At 41.4% G+C, this 25,887-nt stretch overlaps 1 protein-coding gene across 2 annotated transcripts in view; it reads right to left on the bottom strand.

The window, feature by feature from the left end:
- sptbn1 (spectrin, beta, non-erythrocytic 1) overlaps positions 1-25,887 on the bottom strand; it is a 299,332-nt gene that overhangs the window by 44,744 nt on the left and 228,701 nt on the right. For both annotated transcript variants that reach the window (XM_072265205.1, XM_072265206.1), the window contains 12 exons: positions 25,725-25,816; positions 25,017-25,097; positions 24,796-24,911; positions 24,337-24,449; positions 23,610-23,797; positions 17,709-17,826; positions 9,412-9,570; positions 8,204-8,506; positions 7,845-7,998; positions 6,188-7,058; positions 4,551-4,688; positions 411-1,167 (listed from right to left, as the gene is read on the bottom strand). In XM_072265205.1, the coding sequence (XP_072121306.1) occupies positions 411-1,167; positions 4,551-4,688; positions 6,188-7,058; positions 7,845-7,998; positions 8,204-8,506; positions 9,412-9,570; positions 17,709-17,826; positions 23,610-23,797; positions 24,337-24,449; positions 24,796-24,911; positions 25,017-25,097; positions 25,725-25,816 (3,090 nt within the window). The remainder of the gene's footprint in view (positions 1-410; positions 1,168-4,550; positions 4,689-6,187; positions 7,059-7,844; positions 7,999-8,203; positions 8,507-9,411; positions 9,571-17,708; positions 17,827-23,609; positions 23,798-24,336; positions 24,450-24,795; positions 24,912-25,016; positions 25,098-25,724; positions 25,817-25,887) is intronic.

Here is a 25,887-nt window from a genome sequence, read left to right as displayed (position 1 = left end):
TTGCAATGAGATTTTTTTTTAGTGCAGTATGGATTACATCATTATTCTCCAAATTCCAACAGCTATCTCTTCAATATAGTCATACCTTTCATGTTTTAATTTCAACTCATTTGCGTATTGATTGTGAAAAATCCTTATGTGAAATTCAAACAAAACCCTCACCAGAAGCTTTTCAATTTTGCTATCTGCTCAGTTCAATATTTTCTACTAATCTGGACTGAAAAACAGAAGATTAAAGACTATGGATAATTGGAACTTTTTGTTGGCTGTAGTTTTCATCAGATTTAGATTAAATGGTGTATTATTTATTTTCAAAACAAGGAAAAACTAACTACAAGCATACTTCTCTATCAGAACTTGAAAACGGGAATTGAAAGAAGTCACAATTAAATACAAGATTCTTATCTTACCTGGTTGTTGAGGAATCCTTCTGCTTGCTTTGTGTCTCTTAAAAACAATTGGTATGAATGTGATTGGGACAAGTGATTTTGTCTGTTCTCCCACATCTTGTGCAGTTCATTCCATCCAGTATCCAAAGCCTGCAAACGCTGGCGTAAGAACATATATTGTGCATCTGTTTGTCCCTGTGTTACCATTTCACCCATGTCTCGCATTTTCTGGTAATCTTCCTCATAATTATTAATTTCATTCTTGATGTTTTCGTGCTGAGTGAGTAGCTTTTCTCCTTCTGCCAAAGTGTTAGGCATGTCTTCAGAAGCAATAGCAGTTTGGGTTCTCGACAGCCAGGACTGAAAGTCATCCAAATCACGCAAGAATTGCTGAAGCTTGTTTGCCTCACCAAGTGATTCTTCTCTATTCTTTAGAGTACATTTCATCTCTTCCCAGACTTCACTGATTTCTGCAAGACGGCTCATAATAGCTTGTGCCTGATCAGGATGTTCAGCAGCTAGTCTTTCAGCTTCTTTCTGCAGGTCATCTAGTTTAGCTTCAATTGCTGTTAAATCGCGTTCCATTCCAGTTAATTTCCTTTGGAGGGCCATGACTCCAGCAAGATCATTACCCAGATCTTGTGTGGACTCAATGACTTTGGTCTTTTCTCTAATCCAGGATTTTGTTTCATTGCATTCCAGGTGATAGTTCTGAATGCTGAGTGCAGAATTGAGTGCATCTTTCTTTTGGTCCACCAGTTGACGGAATTGACTCCACCTAGAATTAATTTACGCAGAATGGAAGCACTGGTCAACATTAAAGGCTGAAAAAGTAGTGGGCAGCCTGTATTCCCAAAACCACCCCATCTATTCTGAAACCACAGAGCACATCATTATCATGCAACTGAGCCCGACATGTAGGTTTAAGCTTGGATCCTGCTTTGAGTGTTCTGTTCAAAAGGACAGATTACTATGGAGATATAGTGGAAACCAAGTGAGTGTAAATAACAGAATTATGTTTGAATTCCACCATCGCTCTGGTTCACATCATGAGTATGAGGTCTGTAAACTTAAGCTTGTAAACGTTAATTTAGACTTAACCATAGCTTTCTATGCCAATTCTAAAACATCAAAACAATCATTCTGTAATAAACTGAAAACATATTGAATGAAGAATGAAACTTAATAGTACTAAACTTGATCCACCCATGTAATAGGTGATATAACTGTTTACAGTGTGTTGTTAGGTAACCAGTGAACACAAATCTTTCTGCATACAGACGAGGGGTTCCACAGACGCCTTGCTTAATGGTATTGGGTCCATGGCATGAAAAGGGTTGGAAACCCCTGATATTGACAAATGCAAAGGATTCTTAACATTGTATAATAAAGCTAATGTTACACTCACGTCCAACCAACAAACTACAGATTGGTTTGTATCACAATCTATACCCAACACTCATTCTAATCATGCTACAAGTATTTCACTAAAGTCAACTGTACTTAAGGATAAAAATTTCAGATATACAAAATGGCATCTTGGTTCAAAAATTATAGGTTTTCTTTCATCAAAGGCACAGTCACTGATGAATCACAACAGTTACTCTCATCATCAACCATTAGCATTACCAAAATGTATCAAGTATAGAGGGCGTCCCTGGGTTACAAACTCCTGCACATATGAGTAACATTTGAGAGACTGGTAGTATGCACTTGTCAGCAGCTATGGGGCTGCAGCACCTGGTCCCAGATAGGGACAGGTCATAATACATGCTTCTCTCTACCTCACCATCACCTGCAAAAATCAGGGACTCGGTCAAACCAAGCAGAGCTGGAACCACTGAGAAGATGCACTAACGCACTCACCAAATCAGTGAGGCCAGATGACAGTTGCTCTTCCATGCCTGCTCGCTCTCCTATCACAGCTGTTTCTGCGATCCTCTGCCACACACTGTTTTTGTTCAACTGCGACTTATGAAAATTTCTGGTTACCAACAATTATCAGGAACAGATCCCCATTTTAACTGAGATAGCCTGCACTACTAAACAAAATATTGATACCAATCTGCATAAATAGGTATTAGGGGAGCTGACCAAAAAGTCATTTAGGTTTTATGGAAATGTCTTGAGGAACAAAGATGTTAACGAAGAGAATTTTGGAGCTTGTGGCCTTCACCACTGAAAGCATGGCTAGGAAAGGAAGAATTAATAAACTCATTGATGAAAAAGAAGAACTGGAATAATCTCCTGCTCACCATTGCACCTAAAGGGTCCATTGCTACTAGCATGTCAAGCAACCAAGTTCTGGGATGCCCCTCGCAAATTTTTTAGCTCTCCTGCCATTGCTAAAAATGCTATTGCGTAGGAAGAGATTACGGAAATGTGCAATAAGACAAACAAAATAGATAATCTTAAAAATAAATCACTACTTTAAATAAATCAGGATATTCCAGCAACCAGCGTGATAAAGTGCTAATGAAATGTGGTTTAATTATAGTGTCAGAATTTTGGATGACTACAAAATTTCATGAATATAATGGGCTGGGCCAGCCATGCATTCATTCAAAATCTAGATCTAGCAGGTAACAAAGCAATTAGAAACATAGAAAACCTACAGCACAATACAGGTCCTTCCGCCCACAATGCTGTGCTAAACATGTACTTACTTTAGAAATTTCCTAGGGTTACCCATAGCCCTCTATTTTTCTAAGCTCCATGTACCTATCTAGGAGTCTCTTAAAAGACCCTATCGTATCTGCCTCCACCACCCTCGCTGGCAGCACATTCCACACACTCACCACTCTGCATAAAAGCTTACCCCTGACATTTCCTCCGTACCTATTTCCAAGTAACTTAAAACTGTGGCCTCTTGTGTTAGCCATTTCAGCCCTGGGACAAAGCCTCTGATTATCCACATGATCAATGCCTCATCATCTTGTACACCTCTATCAGGTCACCTCTCATCCTCCGTCGCTCCAAGGAGAAAAGGCTGAGTTCACTCAACCTATTCTCATACAGCATGCTCCCCAATCCATGCAACATTCTTGTAAATCTCCTCTGCACCCTTTCTAAGGTTTCCACATCCTTCCTGTAGTGAGGTGACCAGACCTGAGCACAGTACTCCAAGTGGGGTCTGATCAGGGTCCTATATAGCTGCAACATTACCTCTCGACTCTTAAACCCAATCCCACAGTTGATGAAGACCAATGCACCATATGCACCACAGAGTCAACCTGCACAGCGGCTTTGAGTGTCCTATGGACTCAGACCCCAAGAACCCTCTGAAGATTAGTGAGTATTTCAACAGCATGAGAACTGTGGCCAGCAAGGAGTTAGACAATACCACAGATATAGAAATAGATGGTCTTTTGGTGTCACCATGAATTTGGTGCCACAGCTGCCTCAGTATTGAACTTCAGACTGCACATTCAGGGTCAGCTTCAGGCAATTAACGGACTGAATCAGTTGTTAGGGAATGGAGCTTTTGCCGGGCACTGTAGACTGTGTTGGCCTTTCCAGTGTTTCGTTGGAGTTCATTTCTGGCTGTTTGGTTCAATACATCAAAAAATTGTGCGACAATAAAGAGGTGAAGAGATAAATCAGGTGTGTGGCATTAATATGCAAGTAGAAACTGATCCATTTTGTTGCCAGAAGGGAACATATGTAAGGGTTGAGGACAGATCACTGATGATACCAAAGGTTACATATATGGATGCTGAAAGAAAACCCATTGCAGGTAATGATACGTGTATGAAATGAAAAAAGTCCCAAATAAAATATCAGTGAGAATTAAATAGGCCAACATAGCAGTAAAATTAGAATGACAGGTGCATTTATTACCAAATGGTTTTGATGTTTTGTAGGACTGAACCAATAAACGACGTCTGATTGCAGACAGTTTGTTTGCACATGAAATTGCTTGCGTGTCCAGCTGACGCCACATGAATGTTTTCCGTTTATGGACAGAATAGCGTGTTACAAACCTCTCTGCTGATCTGTGGTCAGCTAAGGCAAGTGCTTTTTATAAGGCACAATACTGTTGAAGGTGGTCACAGAAATCAACATGCGCACAAATAAAGCAGAGCAATCTACAAATATACATGCCTAATGCAATGCTGCAATATTAAATTTTAATTTCTTACCACTATGTGACTTCCATACCTGGTATTTAGCTTATCTTGCTGTGCTTTGATCTCCTTTTCACTTGGATGACCAATATGGATCAACTGACGAGCTATCTGGTTCACCACTGCTATACGAGAAGCCTGGTTATTCATTTCTGGCTCTAGACTTTCAAACCTAGAACAAAATATAAAGGTTAGACTACATAGAATCAAAAAAGGCTTTTAATATTAATTCGATTTTTTTTTAAATCATCTATACCACCAAATCTGGGGAAATAGCTAGATCAACTGAATTATCTTAGTTTTATAATCTATCTAATGAGCTCTAATTCCAACATGAACTGCTTTGTCTGAACAAGGGAAGAAAACAACCTATGTTGTCCAATTAGTTAGTGACAGAAATCTCTAGCACTATGACAGTATGCTTGAAGGTTATTGATTTGAAACAATTTCGGAAACTACTTCTTTCTTCACAGTTGCCAGCTGATGGGCAAAATCTGAGGCAAAATATTGCTTTTGCGTTTTTAAAGTGAATTGGTAACCAATTTAAACATAGAACAGAACAGTTGGGTTCCTTTGGCACAAAATGTTGTGCTGATCTATACAAACCCTCTATTTTCCTTATATTCAAGTACCTATCTAAGAGTCTTTTAAATCCTGCAATCATATCAGCCGCTACCACCACTGACAGTGTGTTCCAGCCACCCACCACTCTCTGCATTAAAAAAACCTCTGACATCTGCCTTAAACGTTCCTCCAATCACCCTGAACGCATGTGCTATGGTATTGGCCATTGTCACCCTGGGCTATTGATTATCTATGCCTCTCATAACCTTATACACCTCTGTCAAGTCACCTCTCACCCTCCTTTGCTCCAAAGAGAAAAGCCCTAGGTTGATCAATCTTTCCTTGTAAAACATGTTCTCTAATCCAGGCAGCATCCTAGTAAATCTCTTCTGCACCCTTTCTAAAGCTTCTACATCCTTCCCATAATGAGGTGATCAGAACTCAACACAATACTCCAAGTGTGGTCTAAATCAGAGTTCTACAGAGCTGCAATATTACCTCAGTTCTTGAACTCAATGCCCCAACTAATGAAGGCCAGCACAAAATATACTTTCTTGACCACCCCATCAATCTGCACGGCGACTTTTGAGGAATCTATCCCAAGATCCCTCTGTTCCTCGACACAGCTAAGACTCTTGCCATTAACTTGTACTCTGCCTTCAAGTTTGACCTTCCAAAGTCTTCTACTCTTTTCCGATTTATCTACCACTTCTCAGCCCAGCTCTGCATCCTATCAATGTTCTTTCATAGCCTACAGCAACCTTCTACACAGTCCACAACACCACCAACCTTTGTGTCATCTGCAAACTTATGAATCCAGCCTTTCACTTCCTCATCCAAGCCTTTCATTAAAATCAAAGGGCAGGGTTCTCAGAACAGATCCCTGTGGAACACAACTAGTCAGCAACGTCCAGGCAGAATATGCCCAATCTGCTATTACCCTCTGCCTTCTATGGGCAAACGAATTCCAAATCCACGCAGCCAGGTTTCTGACCTAGAATATTTAATCTCTGATCCATTTCTGCTTTAATTTTCAATCATATCTCATATACTGCAATTAATATTGCCATTTAATTATTTTTTAAATACAAACATATGCTTCTTTACCTGTGTTGGATAACTTCTAGGTCTTCAAGTTTTTCTGGGATCTCCATGTTGTTCAGCCATTGCTCCTTCTCATCAATCCACAGTTCACAAGCATCTGCTTCACTGAACATCTTATACTGTGATAGTGCATCCTGAAGAGCTTGCTTCCGAAGTTTTGCAAGTTCAGCTAACTCCTTGTAGCGATCCTCAATATCAGCCAATCTACCTTCCACTTCTGGTGACTTATAGTACTCATCAGGCAAACTTCGTCCCTGTTCATGTAGTGAATCAATTATCTGTCTGTAGCTAGCAACCTCCTCACCAACATCTTTGTGTTTCTTTACTAGGGCTTGAGTGGAGTATTCATCATGGCCAACGTCATTACTGGAGACGATTCGCAGAACATCTAACATCCACACATCAATATCATCACCATCAGCTTTAAACTGGTGAACGTTTGCTGCTTCCTCCAATCGCTTTTTCTGAATTGCAGACAGCTGCTCAAGGTGGGCCCACTGATCCTGAATGTCCTTAATTCTTTCCTTAATCTTCTCTGATCCAAAGTGTTCCTCAGCTATCATTGCTTCACCTTCTTTTATTGTCTGTTGAAGAGGACCACGGCGACCACTCATTTCATCTTCAAACGCCTTGTGCTTACTAAGAAGACGGATCACACTGGTTAGATCCTTGCCATAGTCAGCTGCTGAAAGTATCTGTTCCTTTTCGCGGATCCAGCCTTCTTCCTCTGCCATCTCCCAGAAGAACTTCCAGAGGCGTCTGGACTCTTCCAAACGAGCTCTTCGTTCAGCAGCTAGCTGACAAAGCTCTTGATAACAGAACTCCAGGTGAGTTACACGATCACGAATGACCTGTGGGTCACATGGCTTGTAACCTGGGAAGTAAAAGGGTACACTTCTTTCAATAAGCCATTTGATTGTTATCAAAATCCAATTTGGCCTAACAGAAGAACCACAATGAAGGACTTTGTGAAGATGCATTTACCATTTCCACCACCTGTTTTGTTAAATAGCTATTGCAATGACATTGCATTCAGCTTCTCCCATTACCATTGCAGCAAAGTAGCTTTAAGAAAACACTTCAACCTGTTTGCTGTTTTGCATCATTGGTCTTTTGAGTTGAAAATTAGATAAAAAATGAAGGTAAGCAAAGACAATTCTATTTCACTCCAATTCCTATAGATAGTCATATTGATCATGCCTCTATTATTGTGACATTTCACACCATTTAAGAATTGCCTAGATTGGTTGTAATTGTTTGAGACTAATTAGAGATCAGCACTGGACCGCCATGGTCTATGCCAGGGGTTCCCAACCTGGGGCCCATGCTTAATGGTATTGGTCCATGGCATAAAAGGTTGGGAACCCCGGTCTATGGAGTGTAGCAGCCCAAGGCAAGCTTTTTATTTGTGCAACTAACAAAACTGCAATCGTATAAATGAAATGCAAAATGATTTTTAAACCCCTATATACCACTGAAAAACAAAGTATCCTTCCTAACAGGACTGAGCTTAGCTAATAAAACACTTGTTGTCAAACCTTTGGACTTCAGTTTCTACAAAATTATCTTACAACATGCAATGGAATTACACAATGAATTGTTATTGGAAGATAAAGACCATCTTATAAAGCCAAATGATGAAAAGATAAAACAAACTTACCTTCTCCTTCGGAAGCAAATTTTTGAGCAGAAGAATTGACACTTTTTACTCGGTCAGCTTGAATAGCAATGTCAGCTTCAACTAACGCATGTTTTTGCAAAAGATCTTCCACACCAAGTAAATGTTTCCCATAGTCTTGAGACAGCAATAGCACCTGTGATAATTCAACAACTTTCAATGATTGTTCATGTTAAATGTACTGAACACAGAGAATTTTAGAATACAATGAAAAATGTATTTCTTATCTTGTATTACCGGTACAAGTGGCTTTTCTTATGCAACAGATGATTGAACACATTAATTACATCCTTTGCCAAAAAAATTGATTACAAAAGGAATGGAAGAGCTGATTCTTATACCTTCATTTCATCCATCCAGTCCATAATATACAACATTTCCTGGAAAATTTTTTGTAAGTTGAGATTCATTTCTAAGCGATGACGACGGGCTCGCAATAATTCCAGTAGATATTCCCACAGTCTGTAGACATTTTCTTTCCTTGCTGTGATCCGTTTGATATCATGGTAGTTCTCTGCTTCAAGCTCCTTGGCCACGGCTACTACTGCCTGCACTCGCTCTTCATACGCAGCAATGTCTGTCTCAATAGCTTCATGTTTCTTCGTGGCAGCTTCCACAGCTGGGAGATCAAAACCAAAATTGTCCTATAGCAAAAAAAATTTGAAGTCATCTTATACGATAATATTTTTAAATATTCAGCAAGAATGGGCAAATATGACAAGAAATATACACTGCAAAGAAAAGACTGATAAGACTAAAACAGATAAAAATATCTGTTTTTAACGTATTTTAAACAGTTACTTAAACAACACAGCTACTCTCAAGGACAATTATAAAACCTCTCTTGAAAGATGACACTATGCATACTTAATTTCATTGCATCAATTCTCATAATTACTACTAACTGTCTTCCTCTTGGACCTCTGTCATTGAAGGCATATAATTGACTACTGAAACACCATCATCACCATCGCATGTGTTGACTAAACCTGAATGCTCGCAACATGTTTCTGGTTCTCTTCGTGACACATTGGGATTATGAATTCAGAGTGGTGCCACGTGGTACTTTTATACAAGTATAGAATTTTTGGAGGATAAGCAGTGAAGGAAGTCCTCATCACACAAACTCCTCAACACATTGCTAATGCAGGTTGGAGGGTGCATTCAAAGAATAATGTACATTATCCTACACAGAGGCAAAATTATTACTGGGTGCTCTTGGCGTTGCCTCTTTCATGACCACCATCAGCTCTGTCCTTAATGGAATATTATCAAGATATAAGCTCATAATCTTACCTTTTATGTATTGGGACAGTAATCTGTCCTATTTTTTTCTGGATGCTTTTCATGTTTGGTCAACTAATGACCAATTAAATACACAAACATCTCCCGATTGTATAGATTAAGTACATGCAGCTGTCTATATAACCAACGAAAAAGCAGATTTTACCTTCAAATATACTTTCATTCTACTGATGTTGAATTCTCAGCTTTTCTTCTTACTAGGCTTCAGGTAAATCAAGATTGATGCAAATGAGTGAAACATTACCTGGGAAACAAGGCGCTGATTTTCACTTAGCCAAGTCTCCCTCATAGCAGCTTTACGATCGAATCGGCGTGCAAGTTGTTCCAGCTTTTCTTGTCTGATCAGCTCAGTCCGTAATGCAAGTTCTCGCTCATGTTCAGCTTTTTCCAGTCTTTCCCAGGCCTGTAAGTGATGATTTTGACAACCGATAATTTTCTAAACTATTTGCTTATATAACTCACTCTCTGCTCTATCAAAGTAATTATATTTGAAGTAGGAAAATTAGGTAAATTATCAAGATCAGAAAAAGAGAGATCCAAGGTGAAAAAAATGACAGAAGACAGGGTCAATATGTGATCCAGAAACACAACGACCACCTCCAACTTGTCTCTGAGCAACGACCAGCAACAGCTCAAAGAAGGCTGTGAAAGTGGAAAGGCACAAAAATGTCTATCATTGTATCAATATTGGAATTTCACAAGATCTGTAAATGCTATTGGACTCAACACAGACATCTTGAGTGGTTTTTGGGGAAAAATAACTCAATTTCAAAATTCCATCAGGAAATTCTCAACTGCAAAGAGGAGGTTATTGAAAGGGGGGGGGCAGATCCTTCTGAAAAATTAGGTTTGTACCTGGCTTATTGTGTAATTTTTTGTTTAAATTCTAGTCAACTTGTGAAGTCACACCATGACAGATAAACACAAATACCAGCTTAATGTGTCCAATATGTATAATTACCTGTTGCACTGCAGGGCTGCATTTTTATTATCAGAGATGGATTGTGCTTAACCAAAAAAAGTGAAGGTAAAGTTCACAGGAAATGATACGCTCAAAACCCTCAAATTACTGATAACCTACAGCCACTGATTATGAGACAGAAGTTTAGTACAGAGTGAAATTAAAAATCACATTTTCATTGCAAGGGATGATGGAAATTTCGAACATACTCCCCAGAAAAGCCATGAATCCTGCATAAATAGATGTCTTCAAATAGATAACTTGGCTTGGCATACGTTTGGTGAGGATAATGATCAATGAATTTCAGGCTTGAAGAATTAGTGGCCTGGTTAGGTTGGCACAAATGTACAAAATCTTATTAGGTATTAGGATTGCATTCATCAAAACAGGGCTTAACTGGACTGAGGCCTCTTCCTTAAAGAGGTCAACCTGGTTAGGTTGGCACAAATGGGCAAACTATTGGAGAGGATTCTGACAGGATTTAGGAGTATTTGGAGAAGCAGAGGCTGATTAGAGATAGCCGAACCCAGAGTTACAATTCTGGGGGCTTGTCCGGGATTGATTTTGTTGGATGCTGTGTAATTACACTGAGCATTGAACCAGTGGAGTAGATATTCGTACCCCAGATGAATTGTTAATTCACCGGTTAAGTACTGTTGAAGTTGTGATTGCGGGGCAGAGGTTTGATTAATTAGCGGGCACAGCTCTCGTTTCAATGCAGACCATCACTGACGCAGCAGTAGCTGGGGGCAGGGATTTCAAAGACAGAGTTCTATTGTTTCTGAGGAGTGAGGGGAAAGAGTGGTAGATTTTGGAAAATCTGATTAGTCCACGTCCCCCAGTGAAGAGTGAGAATTTAGAGTTAGTATCCGCCCTTGCGTCTCTGACAAATAAATGGAAAAATGCCCTGGTTCAAAGTCCCAGCTATGGTAGGCTTCATCTATTCTCTGGAATAACGCCCACCCCTAAAGAGGGAAGGAGTATGAGACTTGGGCGGAGCAGACCTCTCAGTCGAGTGGCAGTGCTCTGATGACATAAAGCAACAGAGATTGGATGAGAATTTGAGCGGGCGGGCTGCTGACGTTGTGAGAACCGTCAGGTTATGGTATCCCGTAGCAACAGCTGTCAATTATATGCAAGTACTGGACAATGCTTTTGGCCCGACAGGAAGCCCAATGGAACTCATGCCGGTGTTCTAAGCTGCTTTTGAGGAAGTGCAGGGCTGCATTTGGCTGGATACTGAATTTAAACGAGGGACTGTGTGGTTCACCCAGTCAAAGCCAATGGTGGTATGGCCTGGGGGAGTAGCGAGAGCGATGGGGACCCCCAAATTTCCTGGACTGCCTTTGCCCTCTTAGTGGATGCTCTGAAAGATCATGAGGGGGAGTCGGGATTTCCTGCTGGGGTACTGGTGAGGCCCAAACTGCAGAAGCCCTCAGTTGTACAGGCGAGCAGGATGGCAGAGATTGTCAGGAACATGATGAAGAGGGAGGTCACCTTCAAGCGGGAGATGCCCCTGGCACATCTTGTTCCTGATGACTGTAATGTCTAGTGCCCCTGTGAGACACGCCGGGGACAAACTGTTGGAAAAAGGGGGAAAGTTGACCACTGAGTCATTCAACTTCGGGGACTCCCCAGTTCCTGCGGGTTGGAAGAGGAGGTTGGTAGAGAAGATGTTGAAGCTGGAAGGTGTCTTTTCCACTGATGAGTTTGATGTGGGCTGTTCCAAGAGCACTTGTCACACTATCCGGGTGACCGAGGACACCCCGTTTAGAGGGCGGTCACGGAGGCTGGCCCCTGCAGAGGTGCAGGACATTTGGCAGCATTTGTGTGAGTTGAAGGAAGCTGGGATCATCACTGAGTCCTGAAGCCCCTATGCATCCCCAGTGGTAGTGGCCCGAAAGAAGAATGGGAAGGTACGGATGTGTGTAGACTAAAGGACTCTGAACAGGTGCACCATCCCTGACCAGTATACGGTCCCCAGGATTGAAGATGTGTTGGCCTGCCTGAGTGGTTCGAAGTGGTTCAGTGTGCTGGACTTGAGGAGTGAATATTACCAGATCCCCATGAGTGAGGCCGACAAAGAAAAGACAGCATTTATATGTCCACTAGGATTCTTCCAGTTCGAAAGGATGCCCTAGGGCGTATTGAGATCTCCTGCAATCTTCTAGTGGGTCATGGAGAAGACAGTAGGGATATGAACTTGCTTGAGTTATTGGCATATCTGGATGACCTCATAGTATTTGAATCCACCTTGGAAGAACATGAAGTGAGGCTGCTGAAGGTGCTGGGCCGCCTGAAAGCTGAAGGGTTAAAACTTTCCCTGGACAAGTGGCAGTTCTGCCAAACGTCTCTTAGCTATGTAACATGACACATAGTCTCACAGAATGGTGAAGAGTATCTTAGCCTGTTGGAGCCCTTTGGACCGAGGTGGGATGCAAAACGTGAGGAGGCCCTTCAGTCACTGAAGGAGCTGCTAACCCAAGCACTGGTGCTGGCTTCTGCAGACTCCCAATTGCCGTATGTACTGCACACAGACGCCAGCCGGGAGGGCTGCATCAGGATCAAGGCTCTGGGTTGAGATCGTTGCATTTGTCAGCCAGAGTCTGTCGCCCTCTGAGAAGAACTATCCCATGCACAAGTTGGAATTTCTGGCGTTGAAATGGGAGGTGGTGGATAAGCTAAGTGACTACCTCTATGGGGCCAAGTTTGAGGTGAGGACAGACAACAACCCCCTAACTGACCTCGGTGAAACTGGATGCCACAGGCCATCGGTGGTTGGTGGTGTTGTCTGCCTATGATTTCAGCCTGGAGTACCGGCCAGGAAGCAGCAACATTGATGCGGATGCTTTGTCCTGACGGGCGGATGAGGGACTGGACAGGGACGAGGAGTGGGAGAGCGTTCCTGCCCCGGGGATGAAGGCCATGTGTCAGTTTGCCATCAGCATGAAGGCAGATGGTAAAGAGGGGCAGGATCGAGCAGTGGATTAACTGGGGGCTTCTGATGACACCATCCCCTAAGTTTACTGTAACCTGACTGCTCTGAAGACAAATCAGCTGCCGGAATTGAGTTCTGGGGAAGTGGCGGCTGCTCAGTGAGACGACCTGGGCATCGATATCATTAGGTCAATGGTTGAAGAGGGAGACATGGCTCAGGCAGAGAAGACGAAATACGTGGCAGTGCCTCCATTACTGAGAGAATGGCTTCGGCTGGAGTTGCGGAACCAGATACTATACTGGGTCACGTCACCCTCGGACCGACCTCGGTGTTGCTAGCTGGTTCTGCCGAAGAAGTACTGGAGGATTGCGTTGAAGTCACTTCATTATGATTCTGGACATTTGGAGGTTGAAAAGACCTATGGATTGCTCAGAGACTGGTTTTACTGGTCCCGAATGAAGTCGGAGGTCAAAGAATACTGCAAGTCGCGCATTCGATGCATATGGCAGAAGATGTTGCCTACGCGGGCAGCTGCCTTGTCCCACTTTCAGAGTGTGGGATCTCTGGACGTGGATGTGTGCTAAATGCTGTCTTTTGCTAACTCCCCATTGATTGAGGAAGAGACTTCCAGGCCTTCTCCTGCTGAGGCGGCGAAATGGGGGGGGCGGGGGGGAGGGTGTTGTCTGTGGATAGCCTGAGTTGCAGCAGGACCCTGCAAGGATGAAGCGGGGCTTGGCCATGGGACAGAGGGGTCCCAGTTGTAGGTGGGCATGAGTGATAAGTTGGGGGAGGCCTTGCCAGGTAGACCGGAATTATCCCCAATAGTGTCTGAACCTGAAGAATTAAGTGAGGAGGTACGGAGGTCTTAGAGAATTAGGAGGCCACTGAATAGGCTGGCCTAGGTAGCACCAGGGGAACAGAGTGTGACCCCTACCATTTTGGGGGGATATGTCACTGCCTTTTACACCTGGATTGGACTTTGTGTTTTGCAGGAAGGGTTGGCGAATTATCTCAACGTCATGAAGACATGACTAAATTTGGTGGGGGGGGGGGGGGATAGTGGAGAGAGATTGTAATGCACTGCAATGTTTCACTGCTAGTGTAATGGCCTCTCTGTAATGTTTCACTGCTAAGGTAATGGTTTCTCTGTAACAGCAATGTTTGGGTTATGACTAGAGATAACAGGGCTTTGAAATGTGGGGCTATCTAATGAGAGGGATGTTGTTCTTTCTTGTGGGTCTGGGAGCAGGGATTTCGCAGTCTTTTGTTGGGGAGAGATGAGAAGACGCGAATGGAGAGAGTTGGCAGACCGCCGGATGGAGTGGACTTGAAGCGAGAATCGGCTACGCTCAGAGGTTGACGGGGAACAAATGAATGGAACCGTGAGCTCCAACATTGTATTAGACTGTTTCATGAGAATGGGCCCTTTTCTTTTTTTGTTTCTTTACTAACCATCAAGTCAAATTAAGAAATATAAAGCTCAATCGTTTAATTGCATATTGTGTACTGTTTGTTATTTTGTGGTACTGATTTTTAACAGGGGACGCTTCACGCAGCAGCCACCCAAACAAGATTTCTCAATTTTGGCCGGGCCGAGGGCTGTCTTCCCCTAGATTAAGCCGCCGAACCGAGAGTTATAAGTGCAAGACTCTGTAAGACATGCCTGAAGCCTGATTGAACTCTTCAAGGAACTGAAAAACAAATTATTGAAAGTGGAGCAGTGGATGTGGAGTACATGGATCTTAGTAAGGAGTTTGACAAGCTTCCCCCGATAGTTTCATTCAGAAGGTCAGGAGGCATGGGACACAGGGAAACTTGGCGGCATGGATTTAGAATTAGCTTGCGCACAGAAAACAGAGGGTGGTAGCAGATGGAGTGTATCTTGCCTGGAGGCCTGTGAACAGAGGTGTTCTGCAGGGATCTTTTCTGAAACCCATGCTCTTTGTGACTTTTATAAATGGCTTGCATGAGAAAGTGAAAGGATGTGTCAATATGTTTGGTGGATTTGTGGATTGTGTAGGAGGTTGTTGTAGGCTACAACTGTACATTGTTAGGGTGCAGAGCTGGGCTGAGAAGTGGCATTTGGAGTTAAATCCGGAAAACTGCAGTGATACACTTGGGAACAATGAACTTGAAGGCAAGGCACAGGGTTAATGGCAGGATTCTTGATTGTGGGGAGGAACAGAGAGATCTTGCAGTCCATAGTTCCTTCAAAGTTGCCAAGCAAGTTGATACGGTTGTTAAGAAGATGCATGGTGTGTTGGCCTTCATTAGTTAGGAATTCAGGGATCTGTTCTGGGACTCCTTCTCTTTGTGATTTTTATAAATGACTTGGATGAGGAAGTAGAGGGATGGGTTAGTAAATTTGTTGATGACACAAAGGTTGGGGGTGTTGTGGATAGTGTAGAGGGCTGTCGGAAGTTTCAGCAGGACATTGATAGGATGCAAAACTGGGCTGAGAAATGGCAGATGGAGTTCGACCCAGATAAATGTGAGGTGGTTCATTTTGGTAGGTCAAATGTGATGGCAGAATATAGTATTAATGGTAAGTCTTGGCAGTGTGGAAGATCAAAGGGATCTTGGGGTCCAAGTCCATAAGACACTCAAAGCTGCTGCATAGATTGACTCTGTGGTTAAGAAGGCATACAGTGTATTGGCCTTCATCAACCATGGGATTGAGTTTAAGAGCCGAGAGGTAATGTTACAGCTACTTAGGACCCTGGTCAGACCCCACTTGGAGTACTGTGCTCAGTTCTGGTTGCCTCACTGCAGGAAGGATGTAGAAGCTAGAGAAATGGTGCAGAGGAGATTTACAAAGATGTTGCCAGGATTGGGGAACATGCGTTATAAGAATAGGTTGAGTGAACTCAGCCTTTTCTTCTTGGAGTGACAGAGGATGAGAGGTGACCTTATAGAGGTGTATAAGATGTTGAGAGGCACTGATCGTGTAAATAGTCAGAAGCTTTTTCCCAGGGCTGAAATGGCTAGCACGGGAGGGCACAGTTTTAAGGGGCTTGGAAGTAGGTACAGAGTAGATGTCAGGGTAAGTTTTTTTTACACCTAGAGTGGTGAGTGCATGGAATGGGCTGCCAGCGATGGTGGTGGAGGCAGATACGACAGGGTCTTTTAAGAGACTCCTGGATAGGTACATGGAGCTTAGAAAAATAGAGGGCTATGGGTAACCCTAGCTAATTTCTAGAGCAAGTACATGTTCAGCACAGCATTGTGGGCCGAAGAGCCTGTATTGTGTTGTAGGTTTTCTATGTTTCTATGTTAATTGAATTTAAGAGCCGTGAGGCAATGTCGTAGCTCTACAAAACTCTAGTTAGACCACATATGCAGAATTGTGCACCATTCTGGTCGTCTCATTATAGGAAGTATATGGATGCTTTAAAAAGAGTGCACAGGAGACTTACCAGGATGCTGCCCGTTTTAGAAAGCACGTCTTATGAGGATAGGCTGAGTAGGCAAGGGCTTTTCTCTTCAGACTGAAAGAGGTGACTTGCTACATGTGCATAAGATTATAAAAGAGAAATAGAGTGGAAAGTCACGGATTTTTTCCTCAGGATGGAAATAGCTAATACGAGAATGCATAATTTTAGGGTGATTGGAGGAAAGTATTGGGTGGGGATGTCAGAGGTAGGTTCTTTACACAGAGTGGTGGGTTCGTGGAACACACGGCCAGGGCTGGTGTTAGGGGCAAATACATTAGGAACATTTAAGAGATTCTCAGACAGGCACATGGATGAAAGAAAATTGAAGGCTAAATGGAAGAGTTAGATCAATCTTGGAGTAGATTAAAAGGTTGGCATAACATCATGGCCCAAAAGGAACTGAACTGTGCTGTACCATTCTACATTCTGTTCTAAAAGTTGCAAAATTGAAATAAACTGCAGAGTGAGATAATGCATTTGGAAAGAGCAAACAAATCAAGGAAACACAATAAATTGAGAAAAACTAAGAAAACTGGACGAAGAGAGGGAACTTGGGAGTGTATATGCACTGATGCCCAAAGCAGCAGAATATGCAGATAGGAAAGCTGGAATGGCATACAGGATATCTCCCTTCACTGGCTAAGACAAAAAAGCAAGACCATCACAAACAATAATTTTAATATTGATGGTAATTTGAGCAGGGAGGTCATGTGGATGAATTTGTCACAATCCAACGGAAAGGAAAGGCTAAAGGCCACAATTGCTTGGTCCCTAACATCTCAAACAGTAACTTCAGCATTGACGGTGACTTGAGACTCAGTGGAATAGATGACATAGAGTTGGATTCTGAGGTCAAACTAACAGTACTTTTCAGATTTAGAGAGGGTGAGAGGTCTGAGGACACTAATCACAAAGCAAGATTTTTAATAACGTTTATACAACTGTAAATCAAAAAAAGTAAAAAAGTAAATGTTACAGTTGAATGTTTTACTGTCCCCAACATGGATCCTGCATTTTAAGCACAAGTTCAACTTAATTCTGCTTTGGCTCTACATTTGGACACTAATAAACAACTACTTCTAATCATGGAATGCACCTATTTGGTTGAGAGAATCTCAGAGGTAAGCCAAAGCCACAGATAACATCTGCTTCTCAGGTAAAGGGGATACCTTTAAGAAAGAAATAAAATAGGCATCTTCCCTGGTTACCTTGTTGATATCTGAGATGAGCTTGCCTTCTCGTGGCATGTAGACTTTCTGATTGTTTGCTCTCATTTTGCTTTGAATGGTAAAAAGCAAAACTTCCAGGTTCCCCTTTTCTGTAAACCTGTAGCAGGAGAAAACATATCAATGAGAATTAAACCATTCTTTTCCTGTATGGTTATTTGAAAAATACTTTGAACTGCACAATTTTTAGCAAAATTAAGGGTGAAAAACACACACACACACTAAATGCTGGAAGAACTCAACAGGTCAGGCAGTATCCATGGAAATGAACGAACAATTGATGCTTTGAACCTACATCCTTCAACAGGACTGAAAAGGAAGGGGGGAAGATGTCGGAATAAACAGGTGGGGGGGGGGGGAGGAGGATAGCTGGAAGGTGATAGGTAAAGCCAGATAGATCAGAAAGGTAAACAGTTGGGGAGGAAGGGATCTGGTAGGAGAGCAGAGTGGACCAGAGTAGAAGGGGAAGGAGGAGGGGCACCAGGGGGAGGTGATAGGCAGAGAGAAGGGGTAAGAGGCCAGAGTGGAGGGGCATGATAAAATTAACAGGATTAGCAACAAGCTAGATAAATTATGACACTGGTAATTTTATATAACCCACCAGTAAAAAAAAGCTTCTGACACATACAGTTGCCAAGAGATTAATACAATATATGGCAATATATTATACATCATAAGACCGTAAGATGTAGGAGCAGATTTAGGCCATTTGGCCCATTGAGTCTGCTCTGCCATTACATCCTGGCGGATCCAACTTTCCTCTCAGCCCCAATCTCCTAACTTCTCCCTGTATCCTTTCATGCCCTGACCTATCAAGAATCTCCCTAATCATAGAGACCTGGCCTCCACAGCTGCTTGTAGCAAAGAATTTCACAGGTAAATCACAGGAGATAATGCTGTAAGATGCATTGTGAACTGATTATTGGCCAAAAGTTATGTTTATTTTTTGGATGGTAGCTGTAGCATTTGGTATTTTTTCTCTCTCTCTGCATATTGGGTGTAAGTCAGTCTTCTTTAAAATGTTTTTTTCAGGATTCTTGTTTCGTAGCTGTAAGATGAATTTTAAGGTTGTATAATGTATACATACTTTGAATATAAATGTACTTTGAACTTTGTATTTACAATCTTTTTCAATAATGTAGTTGAAGGGCTCAGTGTTAACTATTTCAGATCTTTGACAGTTCAAAATTAAATGGGAAAGGAAGCCAGAGGCTGAAAAGAGATGCATGTTAATTGAGTGTACAAGCACATGGCAGATGAGCATCAGATGGACCAATATGATATAAATTCAGTGGCCACTTTATTAGGTACACCTGCGCATTAATGCAAATTTCTCATCAGCCAATCACATGGCAGCAACTCAATGCATAAAAGAATGCAGACACGGTCAAGGGATTCAGCCCGAATATCACAATGGGGAAGAAATGTGATCTAAACAACTTTGATTGTGGAATGATTATTGGTGCAAGACGGAAGGCAAAGTAACTCAAATAACCACACATTACAAGTGGTGTGCAGAAGAGCAGCTCTGAATGCACATGTCAAATCTTGAAGTGGACGAGGTACAGCAGTGGAAGACGACACTAGATTCCACTTCTGTATCTAATTAAGTGGCCACTGAGTGCAAAGCTCTTTCTACAAAAACCAAAACATAAGGATACCTTGAAATATAAAAGTCTCAACTAAAAGTCTTTTCCAACTGTTAGACAAGACTTTGATGATAGCACACTTGGAAGGCTTTGTACATTTCTGGTCTCACCCAAGATACATGCCATAGATGGAAAAATACAAAACTGCATTATACTGATTTCCAGAATGAAATGATTGTCCCTCCGGGAGCTTGTCTTGTTACATATACCCGTTAGGGTGCTTTTTCCAGATACCTTATAAGGTAACCGTAGCCTTCAGCCAGGAGCAGATGTCAGCAGGTGGTTACCAACCTCCACAGAGTGTTTCGACCCTTAACCACGATACTCTCCAGTTGGTGGGCCGGCAGTGGTGGCCAAATCACTACCCATCTGCTCCTGGCTTCCAGCTTCCCTCCTCTTGTCTACTCCAAATCCAACAAGAGGCTCGTTCTGCTTCTTCCCCCATCCTACGAGCTGCTTGTTTTTTGCTCCTTTTCTCCAGGCCCAGAACTGACAACCACCACCATGCTGATTTGGCTGGGAAACCTCTGCAGCCGATCTCCACAGGGAACAACCATGCCTGCCGTCCCTTGTCTTTGCACTCCTGCACTAAGGGCTGGTACTTCAAGGCCTTTCTCTCGTGGGCCTCTTCCCATCCCTCCTCCCACGGCACAGTCAGCTCAACCAGGATTATTTTCCTGTCTTCAGTTGACGACAGTACAATATCCAGGCGTAGGGTTGTGTGCACCACATGCGGGAACTACAGTCTCCTTCCCACATCGACCCTCATCTCGCAGGACCTGGCCGTTAGCAGCAGATTGGGCTTTGGTTGTTTGGATATGAAAGGCCTGGCTCCCTCTTTAATGAAAGTGATGGCCTTCCTCAAATCTGTGCCAGCGGTCCTCTTCTTGCATCTCTCTCGCTCTACTGTGTCAACAAGAGCCAGAAGCACCTTATCATGGCACCACCTATACCGTCCTTGAGTTAGAGCTGTTTTACACCCGGACAGTATATGAGCCAGTGTCCCCTTTTCACCACAGAGCTTACAGTTCGGGTGCTCTCTCATCCCCCATGAGTACAGATGTAATGGCGAAGTAAGGGTGTCATACACAGATCGCAAGAGGAAGGAAATATGGAAGGGCTCTAGTCTCCATAACTCTATCGTGAGATCTTGTGCTTGGGCAGATCCCATTTTGTCCAGGCACCCTGGGACCCTTGTTCTACTGCCTTTGACATCCGCTTCTCTTCCTCATGGATCCGTACTTCTGCCTGTACCATGTCTCGCCTGTTCCTTTTGCTTGCGTTTCCCCACTGCTGGAAGTGAACTGAGCTGAGGCCTTGCCGTCTGATGCAGGGGTTGCCGATGATTTCTTGCAGCTTCAGAGAACACACTGCCTGCTCCACAGCTGCGTCGGCTGCCCACTTGCGCCCAGATCTGGTTGTAACGCCTGCTTGCTTTACCAAGACGTCATTGGAATCTCTCAAGCTTAATAAGGCCCTGCATTTTGCCACCTTGAATTCCTCCACCACAGATGACAAGGGAAGCTGCAGTTGCCCAGATCGAATATAGAGGCCCACCGAAGAGAAGCTTGGGGGAACTCCCAACCATCTTCACAGGTGCTTGTTGGTTTTCCTCTCGATGCCCTCTGCGGCAGTCATGGGGAACTCAAACTATGTATTATAATATAATGCTGCCACAAAACAACAAATGTCACGACATATGCCAGTGATTTTAAACCAGACTCTGATCTGACAATAATATTCTCTCAATTTTTTCCGATGTTGTCAAAAGTGAATTAAGAAACCAAAACAACATAAGAGAATTAACACTATTTAGTTTGAACTTTCAAATCATGTTGCTACATAAAATTGACTTAACTAGTGTCCTGCAGCATTTAAAAGACTGCTCAACCGAACTGGAATATTTAAAACCTCTTAAAGGGCTTGAGAGAGCAATGCTGAGAGGCTGCTCCCTATGATAAGCCTTTTCAGAAATGGGAGAACAAGTTCTCAGAATTAACAGCTGGTAATTTATATATATTCTTTTTATTTTTTTATTACAAACAAAAAAATACAGCATATCCACAAAAACCATGACCTTAACAAAATCAAATTAAGTATTGAGCCGCAAAAGGGAGAAAAATATAAATAAACACACACAGCAAAGGTGCACCGCACCAAAAAAACCTCAGTCCTCACCCGTAAGAAAGTCAATACAGGGCCCCATATCCTTTCAAAGATGTCCCCTCTGTCCTCAATACATAGTCTCAGTCTCTCCAAATGTATTCGCCAGTTCTCTCAGCCACAGATCGTACGTAGGCACAGAGTCCATTTTCCACATTTGCAGGATTAACTTCTTAGCAATCACCATTCCAAACAATAAAGCCAATTTTTCATACTTATTGGCTGAAGATAGGGAGCTTGTTGCTCCAAGGATGGCTATGAGTGGGTCTGGTTCCCACCGCTTCCCAAAAGCCTCAGAGAAACAGTGAAAAATACTTTTCCAGTATGCATAAAGCTTACAACATGACCAGAATGAATGTGACAAGTTACTGTTCACAGATTTACATCTATTACAAACTGGTGAAACATCTGGGTAGAAACAGTGCACCTTTTCTTTGGAATAATGGAGTCTATGTATTGTTTCAAACTGTATAAGTATGTGTCTGACATTGACCGAACAATCATGTATACTCTTTAAACACTCATCCCAGGCCTCCTCTGTCAGTTCTATACCCAATTCATCCACCCATGCCTGTTTAAGACCTGCAGTATTCACCCGAGCTCCATTATGTAGGATCTGATAAAAATAGGATACCACACTACGAGTAACAGGATCAAATTTATTTATTGCCTCCAGGGACTCATGTTCGTCTAAAACTTCGAAGTTAGGTATATATTTCCTAATATAATCTCGAATTTGTAAATATCTAAAAAAACTAGATGCAGGGATATTGTAAACTGCTTGTAACTGTGCTAATGAGGCAAAGTTTCCATCAATATATAGGTCACCTACACTACAGATGCCTCTCTGTTTCCAGGTAGAAAAAACAATATCATTCAGGCCAGGCAAAAAGGAATGATTGTCACAAATCGGAGTGTCAATATAAGTTTTTGGGGCCTTAATGTGTAGTTGAATCTGCTTCCAAATTCTTACAGTGCTGCCAACCACGAAGCTGTTACTAAAATGTGACTTATTAACTGCAGTGGGGCTATTAAGGAGAGCTGGTAAGGAAGTCTTCTTACAAAGCACTCACTCTATGAGTAACCATGCTGGGCACAAGTCTGAGGTAAAGGGTGGGCCTTTTTTCCACCATGCAAGAATGGATAGGTGGGCAGCCCAGTAATACATTTTAACGTCCGGTAGGGCAAAACCACCTGCTTCCTTGGGCTTTGACAAGTGTTTTTTTAGTAATTCTAATGGCTTTATAATTCCACATTAAGGGTATCATAATTGAATCCAATTGTTTAAAATATGACAGAGGAATAAAACATGGAATTCACTGGAAAAGATGAAGAAATCGTGGCAGTACAATCATCTTGATTGCGTTAACCCTCCCCACTAAAGAAATTGGAAGGGTTTTCCAGAAGTCAATATTGCATTTAACCTGTTCAACTTTGTTTTACCAATTCACTTGCAAAAAGTCATCTGGGTTTTTTGTAACAGGCACACCAAGATAGGAAAAATTACCATAAGTTATTTTAAAGGGAATGGATTGTAAATATGCTGTATTAACCACTGCAGTGACTGGCATTAGTTCACTCTTGTCCCAATTAATAGAGAAACCTGAGAAACAACCAAAATTATTGATTAGATTCAGAAGGGTGGGTATTGATGTTTGTGGGCTGGAGATATATAAAAGGACATCATCAGCGTATAACGAAAGGTGATGTTTATGTCCATGCACATCAATGGGAGATTTCAAAGGGTCCTGTCTGATAAGAGCTGGTAACTTAGAAATAAGATGAGGAAAAGTCTGTTCCTCGGGACTGTGATTTTTTTGTATTTTTGTAACACTAAGAACTGTGTATGGCCATGCATTAAAAATACATTCGTAATAGATTAGTTAATTTCTGGATAACGTAATCAAACAGTGGAGGCAGATTAGCCATCATTTTAAAAACGACTGGAAAAGCTATTACTTCTATTTATGGTCTTATGACATGCTAAATTACTGTATGAGCTCTTAGTTATGTTTCCATAAGCAACTAATGAAGCAAATTAAAGTAACAATATATGTTTGAATTGTCTTACTTTGAAGGTTTTTCAACAGTGCGATAGGTATTAAATGCTTGTAGCTGCTGCTGAACTCCAACCAGTGAATTGGCAAATTTACGATTGTTCAAGATGATGATAGTCTGTTCAATCCACTCCAGCAGGTCAGATGCCAACGACTCATATTTTTCAATCATTTTTTCAGTCTCAATTGCATAGTCAAGAACCTGTGGCAGATGCAATGAGAACAATTTTAGGGGATTAAAACCAAGAAACAAATGTATGATACAAATACAACTTGAGAATAATTTCAGTACATGACCTGTTTAATCTGATACTTATTTTGTTAGTACAGATACTTTGGAATGAGTTAAATGACTATATCATGATAAGACAAGCAAAATGAAATCAGTAACAGCATCAACAAAATTGATACTTAAAAGATTTTAATGTGCTCGTCATGAGGCAACATGGTACTACAATTCACCCTACAAATTTATAATTTTGATTTACATTTTGAGAACTGGTATGAAATTCCCATAAAATTAAAAAAAATTTTTTTAAATGTTATTTGACCCAGAGATTATGCCTAATGACTTAAGAATTCAAAATTGAACATAAGATTTCAATGCAAAAAGCTGAAAGTTCTATGAGGACAGATATTCAATCTTAATTCACTGGCAAATAATATCACCCTGTTTCTTTTTATTTACAGGATTTACTCTCAAAATATCATGTAATAGTTTAAATGCATAGTTAAAACTACCTTCCCAATACGTTTTCCTTCCACAGCCAGGGCCTTCATCTTGGAGAAGTAATGGTAGTATGTCACCACATAGGTAATGATTGATTTCTCATCAGGGTGGTCAACACTGACATCTGGTAAACAAAGGTTCATGTAGGACAATGATAAATTACAGCATTACAGCAAATATATGTGACTGACGGTAAATACATCAAGAGATTCAGAAGAACTTAATAACGATTAATATATTCTAACCCCTCTCTTAACCTCACATCAATTTAAACTTTGGTGACCTGATGATCAATATGGCACAGCGAAAGGTGGCAGGAGAGAACTCATTTAAGAGATAAAAATGGATTGTTTTTAAGTAGAAAATTAACAATAGTGTCTGGGGGAAAATGTTCCACAAATAATTTTGAAGGAGGAAATCATACTTTTTCCCCCAATTACAAGAACATAATTGAAAAATGAGAAACTAACCTTCAGGGTCCAGTAGCTTGGTAAGCCCAAGGTGTTGCTCTGCGAGGTTGAAAGCATTCTGGAGATTGTAGTGAGCATTAGACTTCTTAAGTTTGTCAAAATCAATCAGATCCGGCCTGACCAAGTAAAATATTGTGAATAGAAAAGGATGCACACATTCATATAACAACCTGATGGTAGCAAATGTAAATCAAAAATTTTAAACTGTTATGATATCATACCTGTGCTTGTGGATAACAGCATTGAAAGCCATACCATCCCTCCAGCTGGTGGTGAAGTTGTGAATGTTGACATTAGGGTAGCTTTGGGGTGGATAGAAAAAAATACATTCACTGTATATTTTAAACAGGGATCAAGTACAAGCTAAAGCTACTAAATATGTTTTAATTTCATGGGAAAGCTTTCCTAGTTGTCACATTTAGCAAAACAAACATTCTTAATGAACAGATTTATGATTCGTTTACACAGAAGGGAAACTTCTACCCAACAAGATGAAACTGCAGTAAAACTCCAACACTATGTTTCTACTATTACACAGACTTAAAAAACAAAACTTGTAGATTATTTTACTTTTCAAATATCATGATGTCGATGATTTTTAACTCATGTTCACCGAAAACTAGTTTTAACTTCACAATTCCCAATAACAAAGGCTGGTACTGCAAAGTGATTTAGATAGGTCTTGAAATGATATTGAAGAACCTATGCATTAAGCTACTGCCTAAGTTTAACATTTTTCAAACAACAAAAATTATACCAATGCACAAATACCCAATTAAAATTCTACCAGAAACCATAAACCAGACATTATTATAACATGTTCCAAAAATAACATAATGCATTCAACATTCAAATCTGTGAATTTAAAAGACCTATTATTTCAAGCAAACTGTAATACTTTTTATGATAATCCCTGTGGTGCTGCTTACCCAGCAGTTTTCATCTGGCACCACAACAGCAAGGCATCTTTTGCAGATTTCTTTTCCTTATTGTCTTCTGATTCAACACTGATATCCTGGATCTGGAGAAGAAAATTATATGTCAATAAAATAAGCTCTGTTAACATCTTTCAGTCGGCTTAATTTCATATAT

The sequence above is a fragment of the Mobula birostris genome, chromosome 8 (genome assembly GCF_030028105.1).
Source record: "Mobula birostris isolate sMobBir1 chromosome 8, sMobBir1.hap1, whole genome shotgun sequence".
In the NCBI taxonomy this organism is placed as follows: Eukaryota; Metazoa; Chordata; class Chondrichthyes; order Myliobatiformes; family Myliobatidae; genus Mobula; species Mobula birostris.
This window is presented reverse-complemented; position numbering and strand designations above follow the sequence as displayed.